Here is a 26,884-nt window from a genome sequence, read left to right on the forward strand (position 1 = left end):
TGCCACCCAGGCACCCCTAAAATCATGATTAAGTAACACTATATATCCAAGAGATTAGCAAAAATTTCAAAGTCTGACAATGCCAAATGGGGACAAGGACACATAAATGTGGAATGTAAATTCTGGTAAACAGGGTGACATTAACCTGCAAAATTCAAGTTAAATATCTTCTATGACCCAGCAATCCCATTTTAGGTATATACTTAGAAATATAAAGGTTTATGTATATCATACAACAAATGTTCAAAGCAACATTATTTGTAATTGCAAAAAACTGGAAGCACACAAATAAATGCCTGTTAAAAAAAAAAAAAAGCTACCAAAGACTACCTACAGTGTGATTTCATGTATTTGAAGTTAACAGTTGGCAAGACTGAACTATATTTTATATGGATATATACTATGAGGTAAAAATCAAGCTGAGTTAGTCAAACAAAGTATATTTTGCTTTTTGGGAGTCTACCTAATTTAATCCACCAAAGGTGAAGCTCAATTTCAAAGCTGTGACTCTTGTACTTACTCCCAAGAATTGGGAATCAGGAAATCAGTATTCCAATTCAACTTTCAGCAATAACTACTCTCAGGTGTTAATTAACTGCTCAATTTCCTCACTGTTTAAATTTAAAAAGGTGGAAAAGAAAAAAAAAAGATGACCTATACTTCACCCTCAAGTGTGATGCTACATACAATAAATACAATGTCACATATATATTAATATGTTGCCCCAGATAAATCTTTTTCAAATAGAGAAAAGTAAAATAATAAGTATAAATGATGTTTCTCCTGTTACTATTACTCCTCACCAGCAAATCAGGCATTTAAGGAAGAATGTTTTTATCTTAGATTCCTAGAATGCTAAACAACTCATTAAAAAAAATACCTACTTTCAGCTAGGAACTGCCATCTTCTAGTAATTTGCAAAATGACCAACACAAAGGGAAAAAGGAGAGACACCCCTATATGTTCTCTAGGCCTTTTAGCAAACATGGAATTGGTACTTTGACCACATACACACAAATCCACAAGAAAGGTTATACCATAGACATAGAGGGGATGGGCACTATTCAAAAAGGAATGCCGGACAAATGTTACCAAGGCAAAACTGGAAGTCTATGATGATACCCAGCATGCTGGTGGCATCGTTGTAAATAAACAAAGACAAGATTCTTCTTGCCTAGAAAATTATTGTGCATACTGAAAACATTAAGTACTCTGACAGCCAAGATAGAGCTTCCTCAAACATGTGAAGGGAAATGATCATTAAAAAAGGAAGCCAAAGAAAAAAGTACTTGAGTTCAACTGAAGTGCCAGCATGCTCCAACCAGAGAAATACAGTTTGTGAGAACCAACGGAAAGAAGCTTCAGCTACTAGAACTCACTCCCTATAAATTCATGGCCAAGAAGGTGTAAAAAAACAAAAGACCTCTAGGGGTGCCTGGGTGGCTCAATTGGTTAAGTGTCACTCTTGACTTGTCCCAGTTCAGGAGATCATGCATTGACAGCACAGATCCTGTTTGGGATTCTCTCTCCCTCTCTCTGCCCTTCCCCCACACACGTTCCCCTCCCCTCTCCCCTTTCTCCCCCAAAATAAATAAATAAACATTAAAAAAAATAAATAAATAAAAGACCTCTGGACTGTTAGAAAAAATTTTAAGTAACTGAATTATAGAGACTAAAATACTCGTATACAATAACTTACCTTCCACAAGCAATCTGAGTGACAATGCTTCCCATAAGTTCAAAAACTTTCCTTGGATTTATTTCATGACTGGTAGAGTTATGACCCAACTGACCATACCCTCCAGCTCCAAAAGTAAACACTCCACCTTCCTTAAAAAGAAAAAAAAAAAAAAAAAAAAAGACAAAACTCTTTATCATTAGAAAGCCTGATGAAAGAAAATAATTTAAGAAAATAAGTTAATCTTTAATATATGGAGTCAATTTTTCTCTTCTATTGTCTCCACAATTTAACAGATGATAGCTGACCTTTCAAGGTAAAATGTTTTAAAACTAAGTTCCAGGTTGAGGTTATTTTCACATATTTTAGAAGTACTTAAATGTGTTCTCATTATATTTAGTTAGAGCCACCATTAAAGAGATACTAATCATTTTTTGCATTGCCTTTCACTATCATTATATTTACTGAATCCCAAGTACATAACTATAAAATATCACAAAACCAAAAAATGGTATCATCTTCAGTTTTCAAACTGGTTATGCTTTTAACATAAAAGCTGAAAGAGTATAAGTAAGCCAGAATGCACAAATATACCTATTTTTAACACATAGTTGCTACAATATACAGTTGACCCCTAAACAGTGCAGGGGTTAGGGACGTCAACACCTTCTGCAGTCAAAAATCCGCATACAACTTTTGATTACCTAAAAACTAATAGCCTATTTCTGACTGAAAGCCTTACTGATAACATAAACAATAACCACCTTTTTTTTTTTTTTTTGGCATAAAAGAAAGGCTACACAGTTTACCTAGGAGTTTTTTCAAATTGTCACAAATCTCCAAAAACTTTTCCGAAGTATTTGTTGAAATAACCTACTGAGCCACTCAGGCACCCTAAAAAGTACTGGAGTACTTTAAAGCAAACTGTGGTCATCAAATCATCTCACCTATAAATATGTATGTATCTTCAATGGCACAAACCTCTAACATATAAAAACATACAATACAGTAATACTATTATCGCATTTACAAAATTAGTATTAATTTCTTGATAGAAACAGCAAAAGTGTTTTTACTTCTTATGGTTTTTTGTAACTGGTATCATTTTCCCCAGTTTTATTTAGGTATAACTGAATTGCCAAATAAAATTGTATATAAAGTGTACAATGGGATTTGACATATACATACATTGTGAAATGACTACCACAAAGAAGTTAATTAACACATCAACACCTCACATACTTTTTTTTTTTTTTATAAGAATGCTTCAGATCTACTCTCCTGGAAATTTCAGGTACAGAATACAGTATTGTTAACTACAGTCACAACGCTATACATCAGATCTTTAAAACTTACTCATAACAGAAAGTTTATATCCTTGACCAATTTCTCATTTCTTCACACCCCACCAGCCCCTGGCAAACATTCTACTCTCCATTCCTACAGATTTGACTTTTTCTTTTTAAAGATTTTCCATATAAATGATACATAATATTTATCTTTGGCTTATTTCACTTAGCATAATGCCCTCCAGATTCATCTATGTTGTTGGAAATGATTTCCCTCTTTTTTTGTGGCTGAATATTATTCCAGTGTGTATGTGTGTGTACACATATATGTACAAATCACATTTTCTTTATCCATCTACCTGGTAATGGACACTTAGGTTGTTTCTTGGCTATTGTGAAAAACTGCTACAATAAACATGGGAGTGCAGTTATCTCTTCAAGAACCTGTTTTTATTTCCTTCAGATATGCACCCAGAAGTGGAATTTGCTGGGGCATATAATTCTATTTGTAATTTTTTTTCTTTCCTGTTTTTTTTTTCTTTTTTTAAAGTAGGCTTCATGCCCAGCAGAGTCCAATGTGGAGGTTGAACTCATGACCCTGAGATCAACACCCAAGTGGAGATCAAGGGTCAGACACCCAACCGACTGAGCCACCCAGGTGCCCCACTATTTGTAATTTTTTGAGGAACCTCCATACTGTTTTCCATTTGCACCAGTTTACATTCCCACCAGCAGTGGAAACAAGGGTTCCCCTTTCTTAACATCCTCACCAATACTTGTCCTTTGGTTTTTGATAAGAGTAACCCTAACAGGTGTGAGGTGTTATCTCATTGTGGTTTTGATTTGCATTTCTCTGATGATTGTGATGTTAACATTAAGCACCTTTTCTTGTACCTGTTTGGCTATTTGTGTGTGTGTGTATTTTTTTTTAAGTTTATTTATTTTGAGACAAAGGAAAGAGCGTGTGCACGAGCAGGGGAAGGGCAGAGAAAGAGGGTAAGAGAGAGAATCCCATGCAGGCTCCACACTGTCAGCACAGAGCCAGACAAGGGACCCAATCCCACAAACTGTGAGATTTTTAACCTGAGCCGAAATCAAGAGCTGGTAGGTAAACCTACTGAACCATCCAGATATCCTTTGTATATATTTTTTGGAAAAGTATCTATTCAGCTCCTTTGTTCGTTTTTAAAATAGACTATTTGTTTTTTAGCCATTGAGTTATAGGAGTTCCTTTTATATTTTGAATATTACCCCCTTGTCAGATAAATGGTCTGCTAATATTTTCTCTCATTTCATAGACTGCCTTTTCACTTCAGTGGTGTCCTCTGTGGAGCCGAAACTTTTTTAGTTTGTAGTCCCACCTATTTATTTTTGCTATTGTTGCTTGTGTTTTGACCAATGTCAAAGGGTTTTTCATCCCATGTTTTCTTTTACAAGTTTTAGTTTCAGGTCTTACTAGATCTTTAATTCACTTTGAGTTGTTTTATGAGTGGTAAAAACAGACGTCCAATTTCATTTTTTTACATATGGATAATTTTCCAGCACCATTTACTGAAGAAGCCAACCTGTCCCACTGTGTGTTGTTGGTCCCTTGTCAATGATTAGTTAACTATATATATGTGGTTTTATTTCTGGGCTATCTGTTTGATTGGTCTATGTGTCTGTTTTTATAAAGTTGTATACTGTTCTGATCACTACAGTTGAAATCAGGAAGGACAATGCTCGAGCTTTGCTGTTCTTTCTCCAGATTGCTTTGGCTATTCCTGGTCTTTTTTGGTCCCGTATGAATTTCAAGATTGCCTGCTCTATTTCTATGAAAAATGCCATTGGACTTTTGATAGGGGTTACTCTGAATCTGTAGGTCAGTTTCAGTAGTTTGGACATTTTAACAATATTAATTCTTCTAATCTAAGAACGTGTGGTATCTATTTATCTTATGTCTTCAATTTCTTTCACTGATGTCATATATAGTTTCCAGTATACAGGTTTTTCACTCTTTGGTTAAATTTATCCCCCCCCTTTTTTTTTAATGTTTATTTTTGAGAGAGAGAGACAGAGAGACAGAGCACAAGTGGGAGAGGAGCAAAGGGAGAGGAAGACACAGAACCCAAAGCAGGTTCCAGGTTCCGAGCTGTCAGCACAAAGCTCGGCACAGGGCTTGAACTCACAAACTGTGAGACCATGACCTGAGTTGAAGTTGGATGCTTTAACTGACTTAGCCACTCAGGCACCCCATATTCCAAAGTATTTTATTGTTTTTAATGATATTGTACATGGGAATGCTTTCTTAATTTTTCTTTCAGAGTTTGTTCTTAGCGTATAGAGATGCAATTGATTTTTGTATGTTGACTTTGTTTCCTGCAACGTTACTGAATTCATGTATTAGTTCAAATAGACTTTTGGGGGGCGCCTGGGTGGCTCAGTCGGTTAAGCGTCCGACTTCAGCCCGGGTCACGATCTCGCGGTCCATGGGTTCGAGCCCCGCGTCGGGCTCTGGGCTGATGGCTCAGAGCCTGGAGCCTGCTTCCGATTCTGTGTCTCCCTCTCTCTCTGCCCCTCCCCCATTCATGCTCTGTCTCTGTCTCAAAAATAAATAAACCTTAAAAAAATTTTTTTTTCAAATAGACTTTTGGTAGAGTCTTTAGGGTTCTCTATATATATGTCATGTGCAAACAGAGACAATTTTACTTTTTCCTCTCTAGTTTGAGCACCTCATTTCTTTCTTTACTAAAACTGCTTTGGCTAGGATTCAGTACTAGAGTAGAAGTGACAAAGGTAGGCATCTTCTAACTTATTCTTGATCTTACAGGAAAAACTTTCACCTTTTCACCACTACATATGTTTGCTGTGGGCTTGTCATTTATGGTCTTTATTATGTTGAGGTATATTCCTTCTATACTGAGAATTTTTATCATGAAAAGATGTTGAATTTTGCCAAATGATTTTCCTACATCAGGATGTTTATATGACTTTTAATCTTCATTCTATTAATGTGGTGTTTGACTGATTTGCAGATGTTGAAACATTTTTGCATCCCAGGGATAAATCCCACTTGATCATGGTATATGATCATTTTCATGTGCTGTTAAATTTGGTTTGCTCATATTTTGTTGAGTTTTACACCTATGTCTGTTAGGGATAAGTACCCTGTAATTTTATTGTCTTATGTTGTCTTTGTGTGGCTTTGGTATTAACATAATGGTGGCCTCATAAAATCCATTTAAAAATGTCTATTTTTTATGGGGCGCCTGGGTGGCGCAGTCAGTTAAGCGTCCGACTTCAGCCAGGTCACGATCTTGCGGTCCGTGAGTTCGAGCCCCGCGTCGGGCTCTGGGCTGATGGCTCAGAGCCTGGAGCCTGTTTCCGATTCTGTGTCTCCCTCTCTCTCTGCCCCTCGCCCGTTCATGCTCTGTCTCTCTCTGTCCCAAAAATAAATAAACGTTGAAAAAAAAAAATAATTAAAAAAAAAATAATAAATAAAAATGTCTATTTTTTCAAAGAGTTTGAGATGGACTGGCAGTAATTATTAAATGGTAAAATTCACCAGTGAAGTCATCTAATCCTGGGTTTTTCTTTGTTGGGAGATTTCTGATTAATGATTCACTCCCCTTACCTGTTAAAAGTCTGTTTAGATTTTTCTATTTCTTCATGATTCACTCTTGGTAGTTTGAATGTTTCCAGGAATTTATCCATTTCATTTATGTTATCTAAATTGTTGGCATATAATTGTTCATAGTTTCTTATAGTCCTTTTATTTGTGAAGTATGGGTTGTAATGTCTCTTCATTTCTGACAGTGTTTAATCTATCTAAACATCTATCGATTACTTTTTTTAACTTTTCAGGAAAAGAGTTCTTAGTTTTGGTTATCTTTACTGGTTTTTTGTCTTTATTTCTGCTCTGACCTGTTATTTTCTTCCTTCTGCTAACTTTGATTTCCCTGCCCTCCCCCCACCTCCACCAGTTCCTTGAAGTATAAATGCTGTTTTGAGATCTTTCTTTTTCTTAATGTAGCTGTTTATGTTATAAACACTTTACTGGATTTATGGTGACATAGCTTATTTTTATCTATCTCCCTCAGAGCTGTTTTTGCAGCATCCCATAAGTTTTGGTATGTTGTTTCCATTTTCACTTGTCTCAAGATATTTTACTTCCCTTTTATTTATTTTTCGACCTAGTGACTGTTCAGGAGTGTGCTAATTTCCACATACCTGCAAATGTTCTAGCTCTCCTCCCATTATTGACTCATACCATTTCATACCATTGTGGCTGAAAAAGATACTCGATATCGTTTCAATTCTTTTTAAATTTGTTAAGACTTGTTTTGTGATCTAACATACGATCTCTCCTGCAGAATATTCTATTGCGCACTTCAGAAGAATGTGTATTCTGCTGCTGTTGGATGGGGTGCTCTGTATGTTAGTGCATTTGGTATAAGTGTAATACAAGTCCAATATTTCCTTATTGATTTTCTGTATGGATGACCTACCTATTGTTGAAAGTAGAGTGTTAGAGTCCCCTACTATTACTACTGTTTATTTCTGCCTCTAGCTCTGTTAATATTTGTATAATATTATTTAGGTGCTTTTGTATTGGGTGCATACATGGGTACAGTTGTTATATCCTCTTCAAGAATTGACCTCTTCAATTTTAATTATTATCTCATACTGATGCCATGTTTAAGTTTTCCTGATTATTTTATTTCATCACGACAAAGCACATGTCTGGTTGATAATGTTAAAAATAAGCAAGTTAACAAGTTTCACAGCCTAATCCATCCACATTAAGTTTAATGTTTTGATCTTTGCCTCAATTCATTATAAGGGAGTATAAAATGGAAATTTTCTAATCTTATTATTTCTCTTAGATTAGTTGGAATTCTTCTATAGAGAACTTAATTCACCAACTATTAAGTTATTGTGAAATACAATCTGCAAATAGGAAGCAAGAAAAATGTTTCCTTCTTATTTATGAATTTTTAGAAAAATGAGTTGTCCTAGCAACTTTCAAAGATAAGCAATGAAGTTTGCTTTATATTGATATGAAGAAGAGTATTATAATGAAGTCACGAATTTTTACATATTTGGTATATTTCCATGTATTGCCATTGTTACTTCTTTTTGTGAAAAACTCCTTGATGTTGTCCCACAGACATGACCTTAGTAGTCTTTTTTGTAACACATAATACCCAAAGCTATTCTCACACTTTTTTGTTTTGTTCTGTTTTGCCCCAGATATGAAATCACTCTTCTCTAAGAAGCTCTGGTTATTTTTTATATTGAGTCTACTAAATCAAGTGATGCTCACTGCTTCCACATTGTACATGGCTAATTACTTCTAGGACCATTCAGTGGTCATGGAAGAAAAAAAAATTTTTTTAGAAGAAAAAGAGTAAGACTTCCTACTAACACTTCTGATTAAAAGTAAAGAACACAATGGGTGCCTGGGTGGCTCAGTTGGTTAAGCATCCAACTCTAGATTTTGGCTCAGGTCATGATCTCAAGGTTTTGTGAGTTTGAGCCCTACATCAGTCTCTGCACTGACCCTAAAGAACCTGTTTGGGATTCTCTCTCGCTCTCTGTCTCTCTTTGCCCCTCCCCAGCACATGCTCTCTCTCTCAAAATAAATAAACTGTAAAAAAAAAAAAAAAAAAAAAAAAAAAAAACTTTTTAAAATAAATAAAAGTAAAAATCAGGAGATTTTTATTTAATTATTATTGTTTTATGTTTCTTTTGTCTTAAGCTGAAAACCACAGTTTCCAGTAACAGTACTTATTTGCTTTTTCTTATCCTGTATGTAATATATTGAAAATAATACTATCAATTTTACTACTAACAGGAAGACTACAGAATGCAGTTTAAAATTTTTGTGGCAATTCGGTTTACATTCAGGCTATTTCCCACTAGTGATATACAACAAAACACTGCACTGTAAAAGGACTTAAAAGAATTCTCCTTTTGTAGTAGTGCCACTATTTTTTTATTTTCAATTGTTAGCAATTGCTTAAAAACATATGTTTGCTTTTTAATTATATGTAACAGTTTCTAAGTTGTAAAGTCAAAATGATAAGGCAAGGTACATTTGATCTAGCTATTACATTTTTAAAAATATAAGTAACATATAACATGTTCATCTTTTATCCCTACTTATACAAAAGGCAATTATTCTGTACCTTCCTCTTTTTACTTAACAATACATGCTGAAGATATTCCACAGCATAATACAGAGACCTTCCTTATTCTATTTTACAAGTCATGTTTACATGTTTAAATGTTAAACACCGGGGCGCCTGGGTGGCGCAGTCGGTTAAGCGTCCGACTTCAGCCAGGTCACGATCTCGCAGTCAGTGGGTTCGAGCCCCGCGTCAGGCTCTGGGCTGATGGCTCAGAGCCTGGAGCCTGTTTCCGATTCTGTGTCTCCCTCTCTCTCTGCCCCTCCCCCGTTCATGCTCTGTGTCTCTCTGTCCCAAAAATAAATAAATGTTGAAGAAAAAAAAAATTTTAAATGCTAAACACCTATTTTACAAGTCTTGTGTGGTTACCACAGTTTATTCAACTAGGCTGCTACTGATAGACATCTGCATTCTTTCGTTCTTTTGCTATTAAAATAAAGCCACAATTAATGACCTTGTGCATATATAATTTCCTATCTTTAGGACAGATTCTTAAAAGTAGGATTGCTAAGTCAAAAGATGTATGTATATGTGATTTGCATAATGAATTTGTTTTTTAAGCTTATTGATTTGAGCTTATTTTGAGAGAGAAAGTGCAAGTGGGGGAGGGGTGGGGAGAGAAGGAGAGAATCCTAAGTAGGCTCTGCACTGTCAGTGCAAAGCCCAATGTGGGGCTGGAACTCATGAACTGTGAGATCATGACCTGAGCCAAAATCAGATGCTTAACCAGCTGAACCACCCAGGCACCCCTGATTTGCATAACAAATTGGTAAATTAACCTAAAAAAAGTTGACATCTTTATGATAGTGTGTTCATACCCATTAACATACCTTTCTTTACATTATTTATTCTGTTTTTAAAAGTCTGTTTAAATTTTTCCTGATGTTGTTTTCCTAATACAGGTTTTGCACAAGAAAACTGCTTTGTCCTAAATTAGCAATCCTAATTTATTTGCAAGAAATTCTTCCAGAAAAACAAAAGATACATGGATATGGAAGTATATTCTAACTTAAATCAAGGGAAATAAAATATTTTCCTATTGGGATATTTAAAACTATCTGATTTTGTTAAAAATAATATTCCCCCCATGGGGCGCCTGGGTGGCGCAGTCGGTTAAGCTTCCAACTTCAGCCAGGTCACGATCTCGCGGTCCGTGAGTTCGAGCCCCGCGTCAGGCTCTGGGCTGATGGCTCAGAGCCTGGAGCCTGTTTCCGATTCTGTGTCTCCCTCTCTCTCTGCCCCTCCCCCGTTCATGCTCTGTCTCTCTCTGTCCCAAAAATAAATAAACGTTGAAAAAAAAAAATTTATAAAAAAAAAAAAAATAATATTCCCCCAAAATTCCAGTGAACAAGTATCACCAGCTACTCTCTTGAGAGGACACAGAAGACTGGGATTTAAAAAAAACTCAATAGCTATAAACAGTTACATATCCTAAGAAAATAAGATAAGTGGTTATTTGAAGGGCTGAATTTGTAAAACATTAACGTTGTGAGCCTTCCCACCACAAAGTTAACACCAAGGAATAATACACAAAATTTTTTTTACGCTAGTATTTCAACATAGACTTATTTTAAAAAAACAAAAAAACAAAAAAAACTAAAAACATAGACTTATTTCTTCTAAATACCTACGACAGAAGAGAACAACTAGAATTCAGAACATGCCAACATGATTTAATAAGACTTTAGTGATTACATCTGTAACTTGATAAAAATCAATAAAATACAATAAGATTGGCAGATAAGTAAAATTTCCTTACTAAAAGGCAAGCACAGTAATACAAAAATTTTAAAAATCAACTTTTATAATTAGTCATATTTTTAAAAGTACTGAATATACTATACTTGAGAACTAAGAAAAATTCTTATCAAAAAAAAAAAAAAATCCCAATGTGGGTGTGTAGAATTTTGTGTGTGTAGAAGTCTGATTAGAAGTTAACTTTTTCTTGCAAATTTATGTACTATGCAAATTGAAGATAAAGCAAACACATTCATTTCTAATTCAGCCAATAAAAAATGTGCCAATAATATTCCTGGTAAAGGTTAATCTAAGGTTTTTATTTTCATTTTCCTTCCAATCACTAGAGAACTACATAGTAATGATAATGTAATGGCACATACCCAAGAAAAGACAGAGTTAAAACCATTAATGAGACTGTGATGAAAGCTCATTATAACTGCATAATTCCTGGCCTATGGATAATAGATTCATTCTCCTCTATTACTTGTTGTATGGTATTTATAAGCCCAATGAGAGTTAAATTAAAATGAGGCAGTTACACAATATAAACGGGATTGATACACATAGCATGGCAAGTATGACAAACTAAAAGGGAACTTTTTCATTCAAAATATTCCTAAAGCAGTATTACACATGAACTTGAGAAATTCAACAAAATGTATTATCACATTTAACAGATCATAATTCACATTACATAACCTGAAACAAAGTTGAAAATTAAAGTAAATTGTTTTTGACAATAACTTAGTGCTTTTTTCAAGATTATTTTTTAGACATTAATTAATACTCAAGTTCTAAAGTAAATATCATGAAAACATTCACTAATTATAAAATAACTACCATGAATAATAATAAAGAAGTTTTATGGGAGTACAATACCTTGGTTAATGCAGCAGTATGATCTTCTCCACAACAAATATAAACTATTTTCTGAGTTCTTAGTGACTTTAGTAAATTAGGAACATACCTATCTGAAAATTCCAACAAGAAATGTTAATGGTATTCTTAAATTAAAACTCTTCTAAAATGTGTTTCCTTTACAGCTTCCCAAGCTCAGTAGACAGTGGCAAATAATTTTTAACTGTAAGTCAATGATTTTGTAGTACAAGCCAAATTAACTGGGTTCCCAGATCTTTTTAAAGGAGGGTTTTAAAGAGCAATTTAAGTGTTAAAGTGCCCTAACACCAATCTACACAGAACTAGAAATCAAGGAATTTCAAAACTATCTGTTTCCAATACACACAAATCATTCTTTATATTTACCTCATGATAATTAAGCTCACAGGATTCTATTTAAATGCATGAAAATTATACTTCCTGCTACTTTGTACCAGAAAAAAAAAATGTCCTAATCTGACATATTTTTCTTACGCACAATAAAATATTTTAAAATCCTGAGTGTTATTTGCTTATCATTACCAGTTGCTAGTTACTAGACCAACAACTCACTTTTGTCCACTTAAATCATGACAATTATGTTGAGCTTGATGAAATTAGTTTTTGTATTTCAAATACTGGCATTGAACTTATGCAGTTATGAAAAATCAGTTCCAAGATCCTAACTTGTTTCAAGTAATTATAATTTTTTAAAATTCAAATTGTTTATTTTCAAGACTCCAGAATCCATGTTAAAAGTGAAGCCCAAGATAAAGATTTAATGACTCAGATTATTTAAATACTTCCTTGAAAAACTCAAATAGATTAACACTCCATGTTACTTTCCAGAATAATTTTACAACTTCTTTCCACCAATGATGACCAGTAATGTGATTTCCAATTTGCAGTAATGTTTTTCACAACTTTCTTTTAATGAACATCTAAAAACAAAGATTTTTATCCAGATATACTTTCTAGAGTTTATTTTGCAATAAGATGGTATTTTCTGGCCTTCCCACAATCCCTTAAAAAATATTACCAAATGGAATTTTTAAATAAATCTTTAAGACAGATACCATATGTTTTCACTCTTATGTGGATCCTGAGAAACTTAACAGAAACCCATGGGGGAGGGGAAGGAAAAAAAAAAAAAGAGGTTAGAGTGGGAGAGAGCCAAAACATAAGAGACTCTTAAAAACTGAGAACTGAGGGGTGATGGGGGGTGGGAGGGAGGGGAGGGTGGGTGATGGGTACTGAGGAGGGCACCTTTTGGGATGAGCACTGGGTGTTGCATGGAAACCAATTTGACAATAAATTTCATATATTGAAAAAATAAATAAATAAATAAATCTTTTATCCCCTTCTCCGTATCAGGAAAGATTTGGGTACATTTCTTCCTGACATTAAGAATCATTGATCCATCTCAAAAGATCATCTCTTTTTAAGTACATTTATCTATAAATAATGAAAACCTACCATTTTCATCATTAAGACCTAGTTGACCAAATTTGTTGCGTCCCCATCCAAAAATAGCTCCAGAAAGGGTGAGTACAAAACTATGGGCTCCTCCCGCTGCAACTTGCATGAAAGGGATTCCAAGCAAAGACTTGATCAGCTGTGGTGAGGCTTGCTTTTTACAGTCAATGCCTAAACCCAATTGGCCATATTTATTTTGTCCCCAACAGAAGACTTCACTTGCTGTAAAACAGAAATTATAAAATTAACTATTTTTCACATACATACAAAATTTCATTTGAAGATCATCAGTTATTTTGAGACATTCTCCCTCTCATCAAATAGAAATACATATTCCCCTTTTATATGGAAACATGTAAGAACATTCTGTATTGGTACACTTACACTTTGACCAACTTTACTAATAAATGGGTAAGTCACATAACTGAGGGTAGTCTAGTCTCATTTCCTTACATTCCTTATGATAGAACCATCTCTTTTTAATATTCCTCAAGTCTCACTTTTATTCTTTGGTTTATCCCAAGAGGCACTCAACCAACTCTTCAGTTATTATACGCTGATCACATTCAAAATTTTATCACTAGACCAGACCTCTCTTATAAGCAATAAACCCATGTATCCAAATGCTTATGTGATATCTACACTTGGATATTACAAAGGCACCTCCAGCTCAGTGTGTTCCAATTTATGACCCCCCTCCACCTCCCATATCTGGACCTATTCCCAGTGTTCTCTATCTCAGTATGTGATATTATAACTGACTCAGTAACACAACCCATAAACATAGAGAGTCATCCTTAACTCTTCTCTTACCTTATACACAGATTGTTATCAATCTATCACATACCACCACAGTTTTCCTACTAAAGAAAAATATGGCACATAGATCCACTCCTCACCATCTCACCTGATTCTCTCTACTTGTCACTTTTGCTCCCCCAACTGCCACCTATTTTGCAACTTTAGACATCTTTTTATTTATTCTTATTAAGTGGCACTAATAATTGTTTTCAAAATTCACATGATAAAATAGTATACACTTAAAAATAAGTTTCCCTCTAAAAATTAGACCCCCAGTTCCTCTCCCAAGAGACAACCACTCTTACCAATTACTGGTATGTACTTCCAGAAATATTCTATGCACATACTAGCAGACATCTGTATATATACATAGAGGTATTATTAAAATATAGATTTGATAATGTTGCTCACCTGAAAAAAATATAGCAGTGCCTTCCCACTGGTACTGGGATAAGCACTTTTAACAACGTTAAAAGTAATGTTCTATGTAATCTACCTGTTTCCAAGCTCCTTTCATATCAGTCTCTTCCCTCACTCACTCTACTCTAGTGACACTCATCTTCCTTTACATTCTCCAATGCTCACTTCTCACACACTTACAGTTCTCTCCGTGTAGACCTTCCCCTCATCTTTGTCTAGTTCACTTCAACTCTCTCCCAGAAGGAAGCAGGTTTCCCTGGTGGCCCATATTAAGTTCAGTCCCCTGCTATATGTTTTAAATAATCCTAAACTTTTTTCTTTACAGTCCCTTTTCACAGTACATAATTATATTGTAATTTATATGAATATGACCATACCATTAAGTACCAGCTAGTAGTGTACTGCTTACCCCTACACATTGTACACTCTAAAGTGCCTAGTTCATAATGAGTGATCAAAAAAATCATTAAATGAGTAAAATACTGCTAAAGCCATGAAGCTGAACAAGGCAAAAGAATCCCTGTAAGTCAAGGCAGAAAACTGCCCTCCTCATCAATAAAACCTTTGGGTTTAAATTTATTTGGGATCTACCTACCAAAATATCAAAAGAAGAGCTAACAAAATAACAACAAAGAATACAGAGATGCCAGCTTCCCCACTGCCTATAGAAATGCAAATGCCTTAATACTGGCATTTAAGGCCTTTGTAACACATTACCTCAACTGAAGTATCAGTATGTCTCTCATGTTCTCACAATACCCACATAAAACTATATGCTGATACTCAAATACACAAAATACTTTTCCTGATTTTATGCCTGATTTTTTTTCCTGATTTACTGGTACTACCTCTTTAACCAATCCTCAACACTTCCTCTAGCTACTTCTCAACATTTCTCTAATTCTGAATAAATTTTGTTCATCGTTTAAGACTTGTATCAAATACTAAGTCTCTTATTGTTAACAAGTCTCTTATTGATTTGAACAAATTACTTTTTTCTTCATTCACATAGCATTTTACTTCGACCTTGACCAAAATAGTACAGTTTTTTTCTGCCTCAAACTAGTTATTTATTTGTATATCTGCTCCCTCCACTACATGTTATGATCCCTAAAATAATTCGTTCTGCTGGTCACTTTGGCTCCTCTCACTGCCACCCTATGCTGTCTGTAACTGTATTATCTTACCTGTATTTCCCCATAGCCTCTAGCCTAGTGCTACATTCACAGTAGGCCTCACTAGACATTTAATGAATTAAATAATAATAATGAAGCCACTGGAACTTACACTTTAAATGGTAAAGACCAACATAGTAACCCATGCCACAATCCTTAGCTGGCATATGAAGAAGTTAAATGAATAAGAAACAAATGCAAACAAAGCTAAGAGAATGCTTATAGCCTTCTTTGTTTCTGTTCATAAAAAGTCTAAGATCCTAAATGAGACTGAGCAAGTTATAACCTTCCCCATCTATGAAGGCTTAGCATTTAGCACACTATAGAACAATTAGACACAAAAATCAACTTCATGTCTATATACTAGCAATAATCTGGAAATGATACTGTTCACAATAAAAAAATGTCAAATATCTATGGAAAAATCTAATAGAAGATGTGTAAGACCTCTCCACAGAAAACAACAAAATACTATTGAGAAAAATTAAAAGGAGATTGAAATGAGGGACATAACATGTTCAAGAATTAAAAGATTCAATATTATGAGGATTTTCCTAAAACTGATTTACAGAAACAATTTAATCCAATCAAAATCCCAGAATATGTGTGCCTGTGAAGACTGGCAAGCTAATTCTAAACTGTATATGGATATGAAAAAGATCAAAAAGAACCAGGACAATCCTGAATAAGAACAAAGTTGGAGGACTTTCTGCTCAATTCAAGTACCATGTAATAAAACTGTAAAAGGGCAAGAAAATGAAAACAATACTTACCTTTAGAAAGTGCAAGTGAATGATAGTAACCACAAGCAACCTGTACTATCTGGATATCTGACAAACTTTTAATATTTCTAGAAAATAAAAAAAGAGATCAAAATCAGTTAATTCCATCTAATAAATGGATCCTGAATACTATTTATTAATGCCATTTATTGACCACCTACTATGTGCAAGTAGTTTCCTACTGACCTAGTTTTCATGGTATTTTTATACAAGTCAATGTACCCAACTATTTATGCTAACAACAGTAAACAAAATCTAGTGTGAAAAAATTAAGAGGTGTAATAAGAAAACACTTTGAAAAAAGTATTTAAGCAAAGTAAACTAAGCTCACGCCTCAAGTATTCCTCAGTGTTTTTATAATTCAGATGTTTTATCAAAATTAAAAAAAAATCTTTAGCTTAAAGTGTGAAACCTGGCAATACATTTGTGAAACAAATGTACATGAACTAATCTGTCTAAAATTGGTGTTTGGCTTCATTTAATACATGTTGTCTATAAGGCTCCTTAAGAATCAACAGAGATTCCTATCATGCGGTGCTACCAATTCACAGATTATGAAACCTATTCCTTTTGAGCTATCCTTTACCTCTGCATCTAAATCAGTGATACTGAACAATTTTTTAGTAGAGAAATTTACTCATCACATTTATTATGATCACTGATACGTTCAGTCCTATTTCTACCATCTTGCATTTTTTCTTTATATTTTCATAGTTTCTTCCCCCTGAGCCCAATTTCTGATTTTTCCTTAAATGTAACATAATCCTAAAGCTAATTTTTAAAACATTACAAAAATCAAGCAACTTTTTGCATCAATCATCCCAGGTGTTTTTTATGCATTTCCCCTTCTCCTGGTCATTCTGTTTTTCCTGAATGAATGTTTTCAAGATAGAAAGGGGGAAGGAAACATAATATGTTTCTTATTTCCCTTTACCTGATACTGCCACCTGACCTGATTCTGCCATATGAGAGTCCGGAGCAAGTTCTGACCAGAGTGTCGATACCCATGATTTTCGGGAGGCAGCTTCAGCAAATCAAATTTTGAGCAGGAGAAAGGAGAGTTACTCTAATTCCATATTGTTGTACAAAAAATATTTTTATTTAGTGGATATATGTTCTTAACTATAAAACCTGAGGGCTGCACTTCTCTAAATTAGCAAAATCCAGCAGGTTAGCAGGATCCAATGCACCTTCAGATTTTCAAATGTAGCAAAATGCCATTTTTCTGCAATTAGCAAAATCAAACACTAGCAATGCAAAAACAGAAATAAAAAAATAAATGGATTTGTGCAACTGTGCTGAAGTTATTGAACATTCACTTTTACTGTTTTTGAATATCAGGCACATGATACACTGACCAGTGAACTATATTATTTTTTAAAATGTATTAACTGTTTTTAAAAACCTGTTCCAGGTACCGAGTCCAAATAAAATATTTCAAATATTACACTCTCATAGCACCTTATGTTTTCTTCCTTCACAGCATTTATCACTGTTAATTACTAGTGTACTTATTCATTTAATTATTACTAGTGTACTCTGCTAAACAATAAGCTCTGTAAAGGCAAATTATGTGTCTTATATCCATAGAATTCCCAGCGCTTACCACAGTGCCTGGCAAAAAGTATGTAATGAATACACTGATAAAGGATAAATGAGTTTGCAAAGTCTTTGAGGCTGTAGTAGTAAACCATTCATAAATTCTGCCCCCAAACTTCTAAATTTGCATAGCAATTTACACTTGGTGACTTCCACATTTCCAAAATTATTATACGGCTTGGTATACAACATAAATGTTAATTTCTTTGGCCATGTCTGCAACAGTGACAAGGAAAGATACTGTATTGCGGCATTATTGTTTATGGGGTGCCTGGATGACTCAGTTAAGCATCCAATTTCAGCTCAGGTCATGATCTCAAGATTCGTGAGTTCGAGCCCCACATGGGGCTCTCTGCTGTCAGCGCAGGAGCCCACTTTGGATCCTCTGTCTCCCTCTCTCTCTCCTCCTCTCCTGCACTCACTCACTCTCTCAAAAATAAACATTAAAGGGGCGCCTGAGTGGCTCAGTCGGCTGAGCGTCCAACTTCAGCTCAGGTCATGATCTCACAGTTTGTGGGTTTGAGCCCCACATCAGGCTCTGTGCTGACCTCTTGTTCACAGCCTGGAGCCTGCTGCAGATTCTGTGTCTCCTTCTCTCTCTGCCCCTGCCCCGCTCACACTTTGTCTCACTCTGTTTCTCAAAAATAAATAAATGTAAAAAAAATTTTTTTTAAACAGAAAAGAAACATTAAAAAAAAATTTACGCTAACAATCAACCTAGCTCTACCATTAAAAAATACTTTTTCTGGGGCGCCTGGGTGGCTCAGTCGGTTAAGCGGCCGACTTCGGCTCAGGTCATGATCTCACAGTCTCTGAGTTCGAGCCCTGCATCGGGCTCTGTGCTGACAGCTCAGAGCCTGGAGCCTGTTTCAGATTCTGTGTCTCCCTCTCTCTGCCCCTCCCCCATTCATGCTCTGTCTCTCTCTGTCTCAAAAATAAATAAACGTTCAAAAAAAAAATTAAAAAAAAATACTTTTTCTTTTTAATCTAAAATTTAAATGTTTAAAATTGACTGAAATAAAGAAAATAAATTTTACTTTTGACCAAGCTGATAAGTCAAACACCTTTAATTAGTTTCTATAATCCAGAAACCGCTGTTTTCACAAGGATCATATACCACCCTGTCATACTTTTTATTGCATATGTGCAAGAAATAGAACTTTTAAAAATACACTACAACTTTATGGCCTACAATTATGTTTCTAAAGGTTGTGTGGAAAAATATGTATTTCCACTCATACCAAACTAACAGATAGTAAAATTAGGCTTAAAACGTTTTTATAAAGGCAATAACATATATCCTACATAAAAAAAAAAAAAAATAGGCAGAAATCAGAGACCAGCATTGGTATTGAAGAATTTTAGTCTTTCCCCAAGAAGTAGTGATTTCAAAACAAAATAAAATTAGAAGTAGGAAAAGATCATTGAAGTCGTATAAATTTCAAATGTAATCTATTATTAATTTCACATTCTTTCATCTTAAAGTGTTGCTTTATTTAAATATTCTTATCTACTAGCATAAAAGTGGATTTTGTTCTCAAGGAAGTACAGCCTAATGTGAATCATCATTTTTCTGATCATTCTTATAAAAATTACAAACACTAATTTTGGGGGCGCCTGGGTGGCTCAGTCGGTTAAGCGTCCGACTTCGGCTCAGGTCATGATCTCACGGTCCGTGAGTTCGAGCCCCGCGTCAGGCTCTGTGCTGACAGCTCAGAGCCTGGAGCCTGCTTCCAATTCTGTGTCTCCCTCTCTCTCTGACCCTCCCCCATTCATGCTCTCTCTGTCTCAAAAATAAATAAACATTAAAAAAATTTTTTTTAATTATAAACACTAATTTTTAAAAATCTATTTACATACAGTTTTCACCGATCTTCTATACGTTTTATTCAAGATGAATGAGAAATTTATGAAGCTGGCTGATACCTCTAAGCATACAGAAAAGGCCTTGCAGCTAAAAATGATTTGGCTCCCAGAAAAAATAAAATAAATAAAATAAAATAAAAATGATTTGGTATCAAAATTTAAAAAGAAAAAAAATCACTGGCAGTCTTTCACAAAAATGTATTTCTACTATGTCATATATTGCTTTGATTTCAAACCTATTTATGACAAAAATGAAACTGTTCTTAAGAGTAAAGTTGTTGTGATATAAAGATGAAGTAAGTTGTGTCAGGATGTCATCATCTCATCTGCTCTGGATGAACTCAGTGGCTTAGCTGCTGAGAGGCCAGCCCCACTGGGGGCTTATCAAGAAAAACTATAGCAAGAGAACATTTAGACTATAAACACTGAGAGTTTGTGAGGATTATTGCAGAGTCTTAGGTCTTGGCAAGGCTACTCTTTGCTGATCTAAGCAGTTCTCCAAGGACCTTAGAGCAATTAGCTCCAGCCATAGTAAAGGAGACTTTCTTTTTAGTTTATTTATTTATTTTGAGAGAGAGAGACCAAACATGAGCAGGGAGAGGCACTGAGAGAGGGAGGGAGGGAGAGAGAGGGAGAGAGAGAATCCCAAGCAGGCTCCATCCACACTGTCAGTGCAGAGCCCAATGCAGGCCTTGAACCCATGAACTGGGAGATCATGACCTGAGTTGAAACCAAGAGCCAGATGCTTAACTGACTGAGCCACCCAGGCGCCCCCATAGTAAAGGAGACTTTTTAAACCCCAGTGGTTAAAAAAAAAAAAACCAAGCAGCATCCCTGGGAAAAAGATCCCCTCACCCGTCAACACATGCTAGGTGCATCCTTCCCTAGCAAGGTGCTCTAAAACAGGACTTTTATATTTGTGCTGACAGGAGGACATCAGCTCTCAGTTGGCTAAGCCATCTCTCCCTAGTACCAAGTCATATGAATGTATATCTCAGCTAAATTTGATCTTTATTACTATCATCTCCTCTTGCTTGAAACAATAGTGTGATTTACCTATCACTGGTTTGGAGTATGTTATTTATTTACTGGCTTAATAACAGACATTATCCCATATGCTACTGGCTTGTGAAATTCCTGCAGTAAACCTGTGATAAACAGATTGGTGGCAAAGACAAACTCAGCTTCTGAGCATGAATTGCCTCAAAACAAAATATTGCCCTTTAACACACGAAAATATCAGTAAAAATATGTATATATCATAACAAATCAGATCAGTCCGTTGAAAACTGAGTAGGTTGAACAGGAAAAAATGCCTTAACACAGAGCTTAAAGTTAATACACATATTTAGCAAATACAAAAACATACAAGTTTAAACCAAACGACTCACAAAAGATCTCTTTCAGGTCCCTATCCAGGTTCATAAAATAATAAAGTCACAAATACATAATTTATTATAGGGCATTGTTCAAATAAACTCATATAATAAACTATTCTATATTTAATTACCTTTCTTTCCATTTAATAAGAATCTACGGAGTACTGACTGAAATCCCCTATATGAGAAGTGAACAGCAACAAAAATATAAGTATGATTTTAAGAAACCAGTAAACATAAAAGAGATTAGAAAGTTTGGACCTAAATCTTGGTTTTGAGAATGTTGACTTAGACGATCAAACATGTAAGTCCCTTTTCAATCCTAAATACACACAACTTAAAATCTTAGGTTAAAAATCCCATTCTACAACAATTATTTATGGAGGGAATAAAAGCAGTAGAGGATATGACAAACGTGAGGTCACTATGTTTCTATGAATGCTTTGTATTATTACCTAGCCAATAGCCATTTGGTTGCAAATTACCATTTTCTGAAATAAATCTAAATTGAAATGATTAAAAGAATTCAGTTTATTTAGCTTAAGAAAAAAAAAAAAAGCTTCTCCAAAGAGCACTATCATTAAGAGATATTAAAAGCATAATGAAAGTTGTGTTTGTTATTTAATTGTTAAAACAGAAGAAATAAAGGGAGGAGCACCTGGGTAGCTCAGTTGGTTAAGCATGAGATTTCAACTCAGGTCATGATCTCCCAATTTGTGGTTTGTGAGTTCGGGCCCTGTGTTGGCTCTGTGCTGACAGCTCAGAGCCTGGGGACTGCTTCAGATTCTGTGTCTCCCTCTCTCTCTGACCCTCCCCCCATCTCTCTCTCAAAAATAAACAAATATTAAAAGAAGAAGAAGAAGAAGACAAAGAAGAAGAAGGAAAAAATAATAATAATAATAGGGAAGAAATTGGGGGAGTTTTATGGAATTTAGTTACAAGGTAAATCAAGAAAATATGTGAATATGATGTATCCAAAAGTCTCAAAGGACAGTTCACTACTAGAACAATTATAAAATGTTAAAGACCAAAAAATAAAAAAATAAAAAACCCACTTTTAATAAATTAGAACAAACCAAATATTTTAAATACTTTTAGGTTTTTCAATAAACATATACACATAAGGGATTATAGGCTTACTGAAGGAACTAGCTACCTTTCCTACTTAAAAAAAAAAACTCATTTCTAACAATAAGTTTCTGTTCTGAAATTTATTAGTTCCCATGTTCCATTTTCTTATCCTAGTAAGTTATTTCTTACTCCTTAAACCAAAACAAACATTATCAATGTTAAATTCATAAACAAAATATCTAAATGTGTGTAAAATAATGCTACCTAGAATAAATCTAAAATTAGTTTAATACCTTGTTTCACTGGAGAGTTCTCTTTTGTCCCTATAACTATTACTAGGAAGAAAGAACAAGAGTTTAAGGAAGCAAGAATTTGTATAATTTAAAAAACAAAGCGTGAGTTAATGTATTATTTATGTATTGAAAACAAATTGGATACTTTCTTTAAATCTCTGTATTTTTACCTAAACATGTTCATGCTCTTACAATGTTTAATATTAAAACAATGGCTATGCCCTATGTAAATCTCTAAGAATACAACATTAATGAGGCATTTATTTTTTAATTTTGAAATAAACCTATGATGAATTAGTGGTTAACATAAGTTGTGGCCACTGCTTTGTAAAAAAGTGGAAAGTGACTGAATTCTTTATACTAAGCATGTGGGACTTCTATATTCAATAAAAACAATAAAGACTAAAAAAACAGGACAAAGAAACATGCAACCAACCAATATTTAATAAATATTTCAATAGCTGAGGTACTCAAGATGGTACAATCAGCAGTTTAAATTAGCCTAAACCACTTTAAAATTTTAGAAAGAAAGTATTTATAATAAAGTACATATTCCCCATCTCTTTTCTTTACAAACATAAATAATTTGGGGGAAAATGATGTAAAAAAATAGCACTTAGCCCAAATTATAGGCAAGAACCTACCTAGTAAACTCCTTAAGAACTCAAAAGGGAGAAATAATTAGATGTCAACTCTTACAGGCCCTCAGTAAACAGAATAATTTAGATAACAAATTTATTATAAAAGATTGTTAAAGACCTCTTTTTGGTCACCTTTGTTACCTGGGTACTCTGATACATTCCTCTGATCCTAGCAGGCCAAGCTGTCCATCAGAATCGAGACCCCAAGCATACACCTGGCCTTTGTCATTTAGTGCTAATGTATGAGCTTCTCCACATGAAACAGCTACGATATTTTGGGCATCCAGGGCAACAACCTGCTCTACAGAAATCAAGAAGAGAAATATTACATTCTAGTTTTGAACTACCAATGAGAATAAAACACAGTCTTCATCTTGTACAAAAAAGCTTAAGAAAATGATAAAATACAGACTAAGTGTAACACTAGTTATTCTGAAAAATTTAACAAGTATGTGCCACATAAAATTCTCATTGTGGTAAATACAGGTATACATCCTAGGGTATAAGCAATTCAAAATATTAAGTGACTTGAACATTATGGGGAAGTTTAAGGTTTATAAAATTACTGAGAAAGTTACTCTTCATTCAAAGCCATTGCCAGTAACAGCTAAAAAGGGAATCATTTAAATATCCTGGACTATTTAATAATAAAATCATAATTGACATACACTACTATGGAGTGATTCTGAAATTAATAAAATAATCTGAATTGGGAATTTCTGATAGAAAAGGACCTTCTTTACAGATCTCATAAATGATGCATCTACTAGGTATTCTGAGGAGGGACTTGAAAGGCAATGTAACCATAACAAATAGGTTTCAGTTTATGGACTGCCATTTTAACATCAAATATATAAAAATCCATATGTGGTTAAAATGTGTTCAAGTTTTAAACTAAAAATTAATTTAAGCATTGGTCCTTCATAAGACTGTCAGTAGCCACTGACAAACCAGTAAAGAAAGTGAAATTGTTTCCTTAGTCTCCTTAGGATGCATAATGTCTACCAGTTTTTTACTAGTACTATTACATGTGTTTTTAGGATGAACCTTTTTTTTTTTTTTAGCTTAGTAATAAGAAAGATATAATTTTTGTCTTCAATAAACCTAAGCTTCATGTTGAAGAGTCGTTAACTGAACCAATCAGTGTTTCTTCTGAAGCACACTTTAGCTCAGTGTACAAAGCAACTGTTCAATAAAGAAACTAATTGCATCAAGAACATTTAAATTCCTATGTTTAGAGAAATTCAAATGTTTAGGATTACTACCCTGCCATTTTGGAGTGGGAGATTATATAGCCTCTAGAATCTTTACAACTCTAATGATATGTTATTTAAAGTACTTACCTTAAAGTACTGAGTTAATAACTCGTGAAGCTGGTGTATGTAGAAGTTCGTTATACTAACCTTTTGCTTTTTGTATATATTTTTGTGTATACGTTTTTATGAAATTATATTGTAGGAACATACAAAACAAGAAACAAAAAGAACAAGATATAACACACTGTCTCCTACCTCCCACAAAAAAAAAAAAAAAATCAAGAAAAGGGCTTATAGGTATGACATCATTTGTTTACATCAAAATATTATCACAAATCTTAATTATGAAGAAAGAAGTAAAATACTCAAAAGATCTGTTTTCTTTCAGAGGCCCCAGAAATAAGTCAATGTCTCTCCAAGACAATCCTCAAAGGAAGTACAATAAAGAGTAGAAAATGACAAGATGACAAGACAAATGAATAAGACCGGTTGGTTCAATAGCAAATGAAGAGTACTAAATAGCAATGGCTGTAAAATCAAAGGCATAAAAACTCAAGAAACAAAGAAGAAACAATCATTCATACAAAACACTAGTATTTACTGTATACTTCTTATGCTCCAAACACTGGAGACACAAGGAGATTAAAACAGATTCCTAGCCCTCAAAGAATTTACAGTCTATAGAAAGACTGGTGAGATAAGGATTGTGATTAAATGCTAAGATAAAGATACACAAAAGGCACCATGGGAACATGAGATATTTATTAAAGCCTTAAAAGATACCAGGAAGAATTCTAGAAGACAGTAACACTTAACACTAAATCCTGAGCTGAGAAAAAGGAAGAGATTCCATGTAGCCATTTGAGAAAATTCTTATAGCAAGACTAACTAAAAGCAAAGTGAAAAGACTAGTAAGGAAAACAGGGAAACATCTTATTCACACTTCAAAGAAATAATCTCCCCAATTTTTAAAGACTTAGTTGGGGGCGGGGGGGAAGACCAGTAATTCAGTGAAAAATGGACAAAAGATGTCAACTGATAGTTCACAAAAAAAGAAACAGAAATGGCCCGTAATCATATGAAAAGATGCTCACATTGGTAAGAGAAATGCAAATTTCTCAAAACTACATTGAGAAGCCAGTAATATCTTCACTTAGAAAATTTATAAAACCATACGCTTCTAATTTTGTATTCTTCCACATGGGTTAACCTTCGAGCATAAATGTTTACATTCTCCCACAGAATGGGAGAAAATAATTGCAAAGAATCCATCTAATAACGGACTATTATCCAAAATATATAGAAGACTCTTAAAACTCAACAATAAGAAAAACCCAATTAAAAAATAGGCAAAAGAACTGAACAGATACCTCACCAAGGAAGATATACAGATGGCAAGTAAGCCTATGAAAGGATATTCCTACATTTTATGACATCAGGGAATTACAAATTAAAATGAGATACTACTATACATATAGTAAAATGGCCCAAATCCAAAACACTAACAATATCAAATGCTGGAGAGGATAGAGAGCAACACAACTTCTCATTAACTGCTGGTGGGCATGCAAAATGATACAGCCACTTTGGAAGACAGGTTGGCAATTTCTTACAAAGCATACTCTTACATGATCCAGCAATCACACTCCTTGATAGTCACCCTAAGGATTTAAAAACTTAGGTTAACAAAAAAATCCATACATAGATGTTTACAGCATCTTTATTTATAATTGCTAAAACTTGGAAGCAACTAAAAATGTTCTTTAATAGGTAAATAAACTGTGGTACATCCAGATAATAGAATATTATTCAGCAATACAAAGGAATAAGCTATCAAGTCATATACAGACATGGAGGAAACTTAAACACATATTACTAAGGAAAAGAAACCTATCTGTAAAGGCTACATACCGATTCCAAATACATGTATGATCCCAAATACATAACCTTCTGGAAAAGGCAAAACTTTGGAGACAGTAAAAAGTTTAGTGGTTGCTGCAGATTAGGGGGCAGGGAGAGATAAATAAGGAGAGCATAGGGGCACCTGGGTGGCGCAGTCGGTTAAGCGTCCGACTTCAGCCAGGTCACGATCTCGCGGTCCGTGAGTTCGAGCCCCGCATCAGGCTCTGGGCTGATGGCTCGGAGCCTGGAGCCTGTTTCCGATTCTGTGTCTCCCTCTCTCTCTGCCCCTCCCCCGTTCATGCTCTGTCTCTCTCTCTCCCAAAAATAAATAAAAAACGTTGAAAAAAAAAATTAAAAAAAAAAAAATAAGGAGAGCATAGAGTATTTTTAGGGCAGTAAATAAAGGTAGTATGTATGATGACCATTACTATTCTATACAATACTATGTGTCATTATGCATTTGTCAAAAC

At 34.5% G+C, this 26,884-nt stretch overlaps 1 protein-coding gene across 5 annotated transcripts in view; it reads right to left on the bottom strand.

The window, feature by feature from the left end:
• Positions 1–26,884, bottom strand: part of HERC4 (HECT and RLD domain containing E3 ubiquitin protein ligase 4) — a 140,330-nt gene that overhangs the window by 88,259 nt on the left and 25,187 nt on the right. For 3 of the 5 annotated variants that reach the window (XM_047072846.1, XM_047072847.1, XM_047072850.1), the window contains 6 exons: positions 23,398–23,557; positions 17,360–17,431; positions 16,399–16,475; positions 13,230–13,451; positions 11,757–11,848; positions 1,700–1,830 (listed from right to left, as the gene is read on the bottom strand). In XM_047072846.1, coding sequence (XP_046928802.1) covers positions 1,700–1,830; positions 11,757–11,848; positions 13,230–13,451; positions 16,399–16,475; positions 17,360–17,431; positions 23,398–23,557 — 754 coding nt within the window. The remainder of the gene's footprint in view (positions 1–1,699; positions 1,831–11,756; positions 11,849–13,229; positions 13,452–16,398; positions 16,476–17,359; positions 17,432–23,397; positions 23,558–26,884) is intronic. The other 2 variants (XM_047072849.1, XM_047072848.1) reach the window with 1 other exon arrangement.

The sequence above is a fragment of the Lynx rufus genome, unplaced genomic scaffold (assembly GCF_022079265.1).
Source record: "Lynx rufus isolate CCGP_SWC_20201006 ecotype Redwood Valley unplaced genomic scaffold, mLynRuf1.p SCAF_11, whole genome shotgun sequence".
Classification (NCBI taxonomy): domain Eukaryota; kingdom Metazoa; phylum Chordata; class Mammalia; order Carnivora; family Felidae; genus Lynx; species Lynx rufus.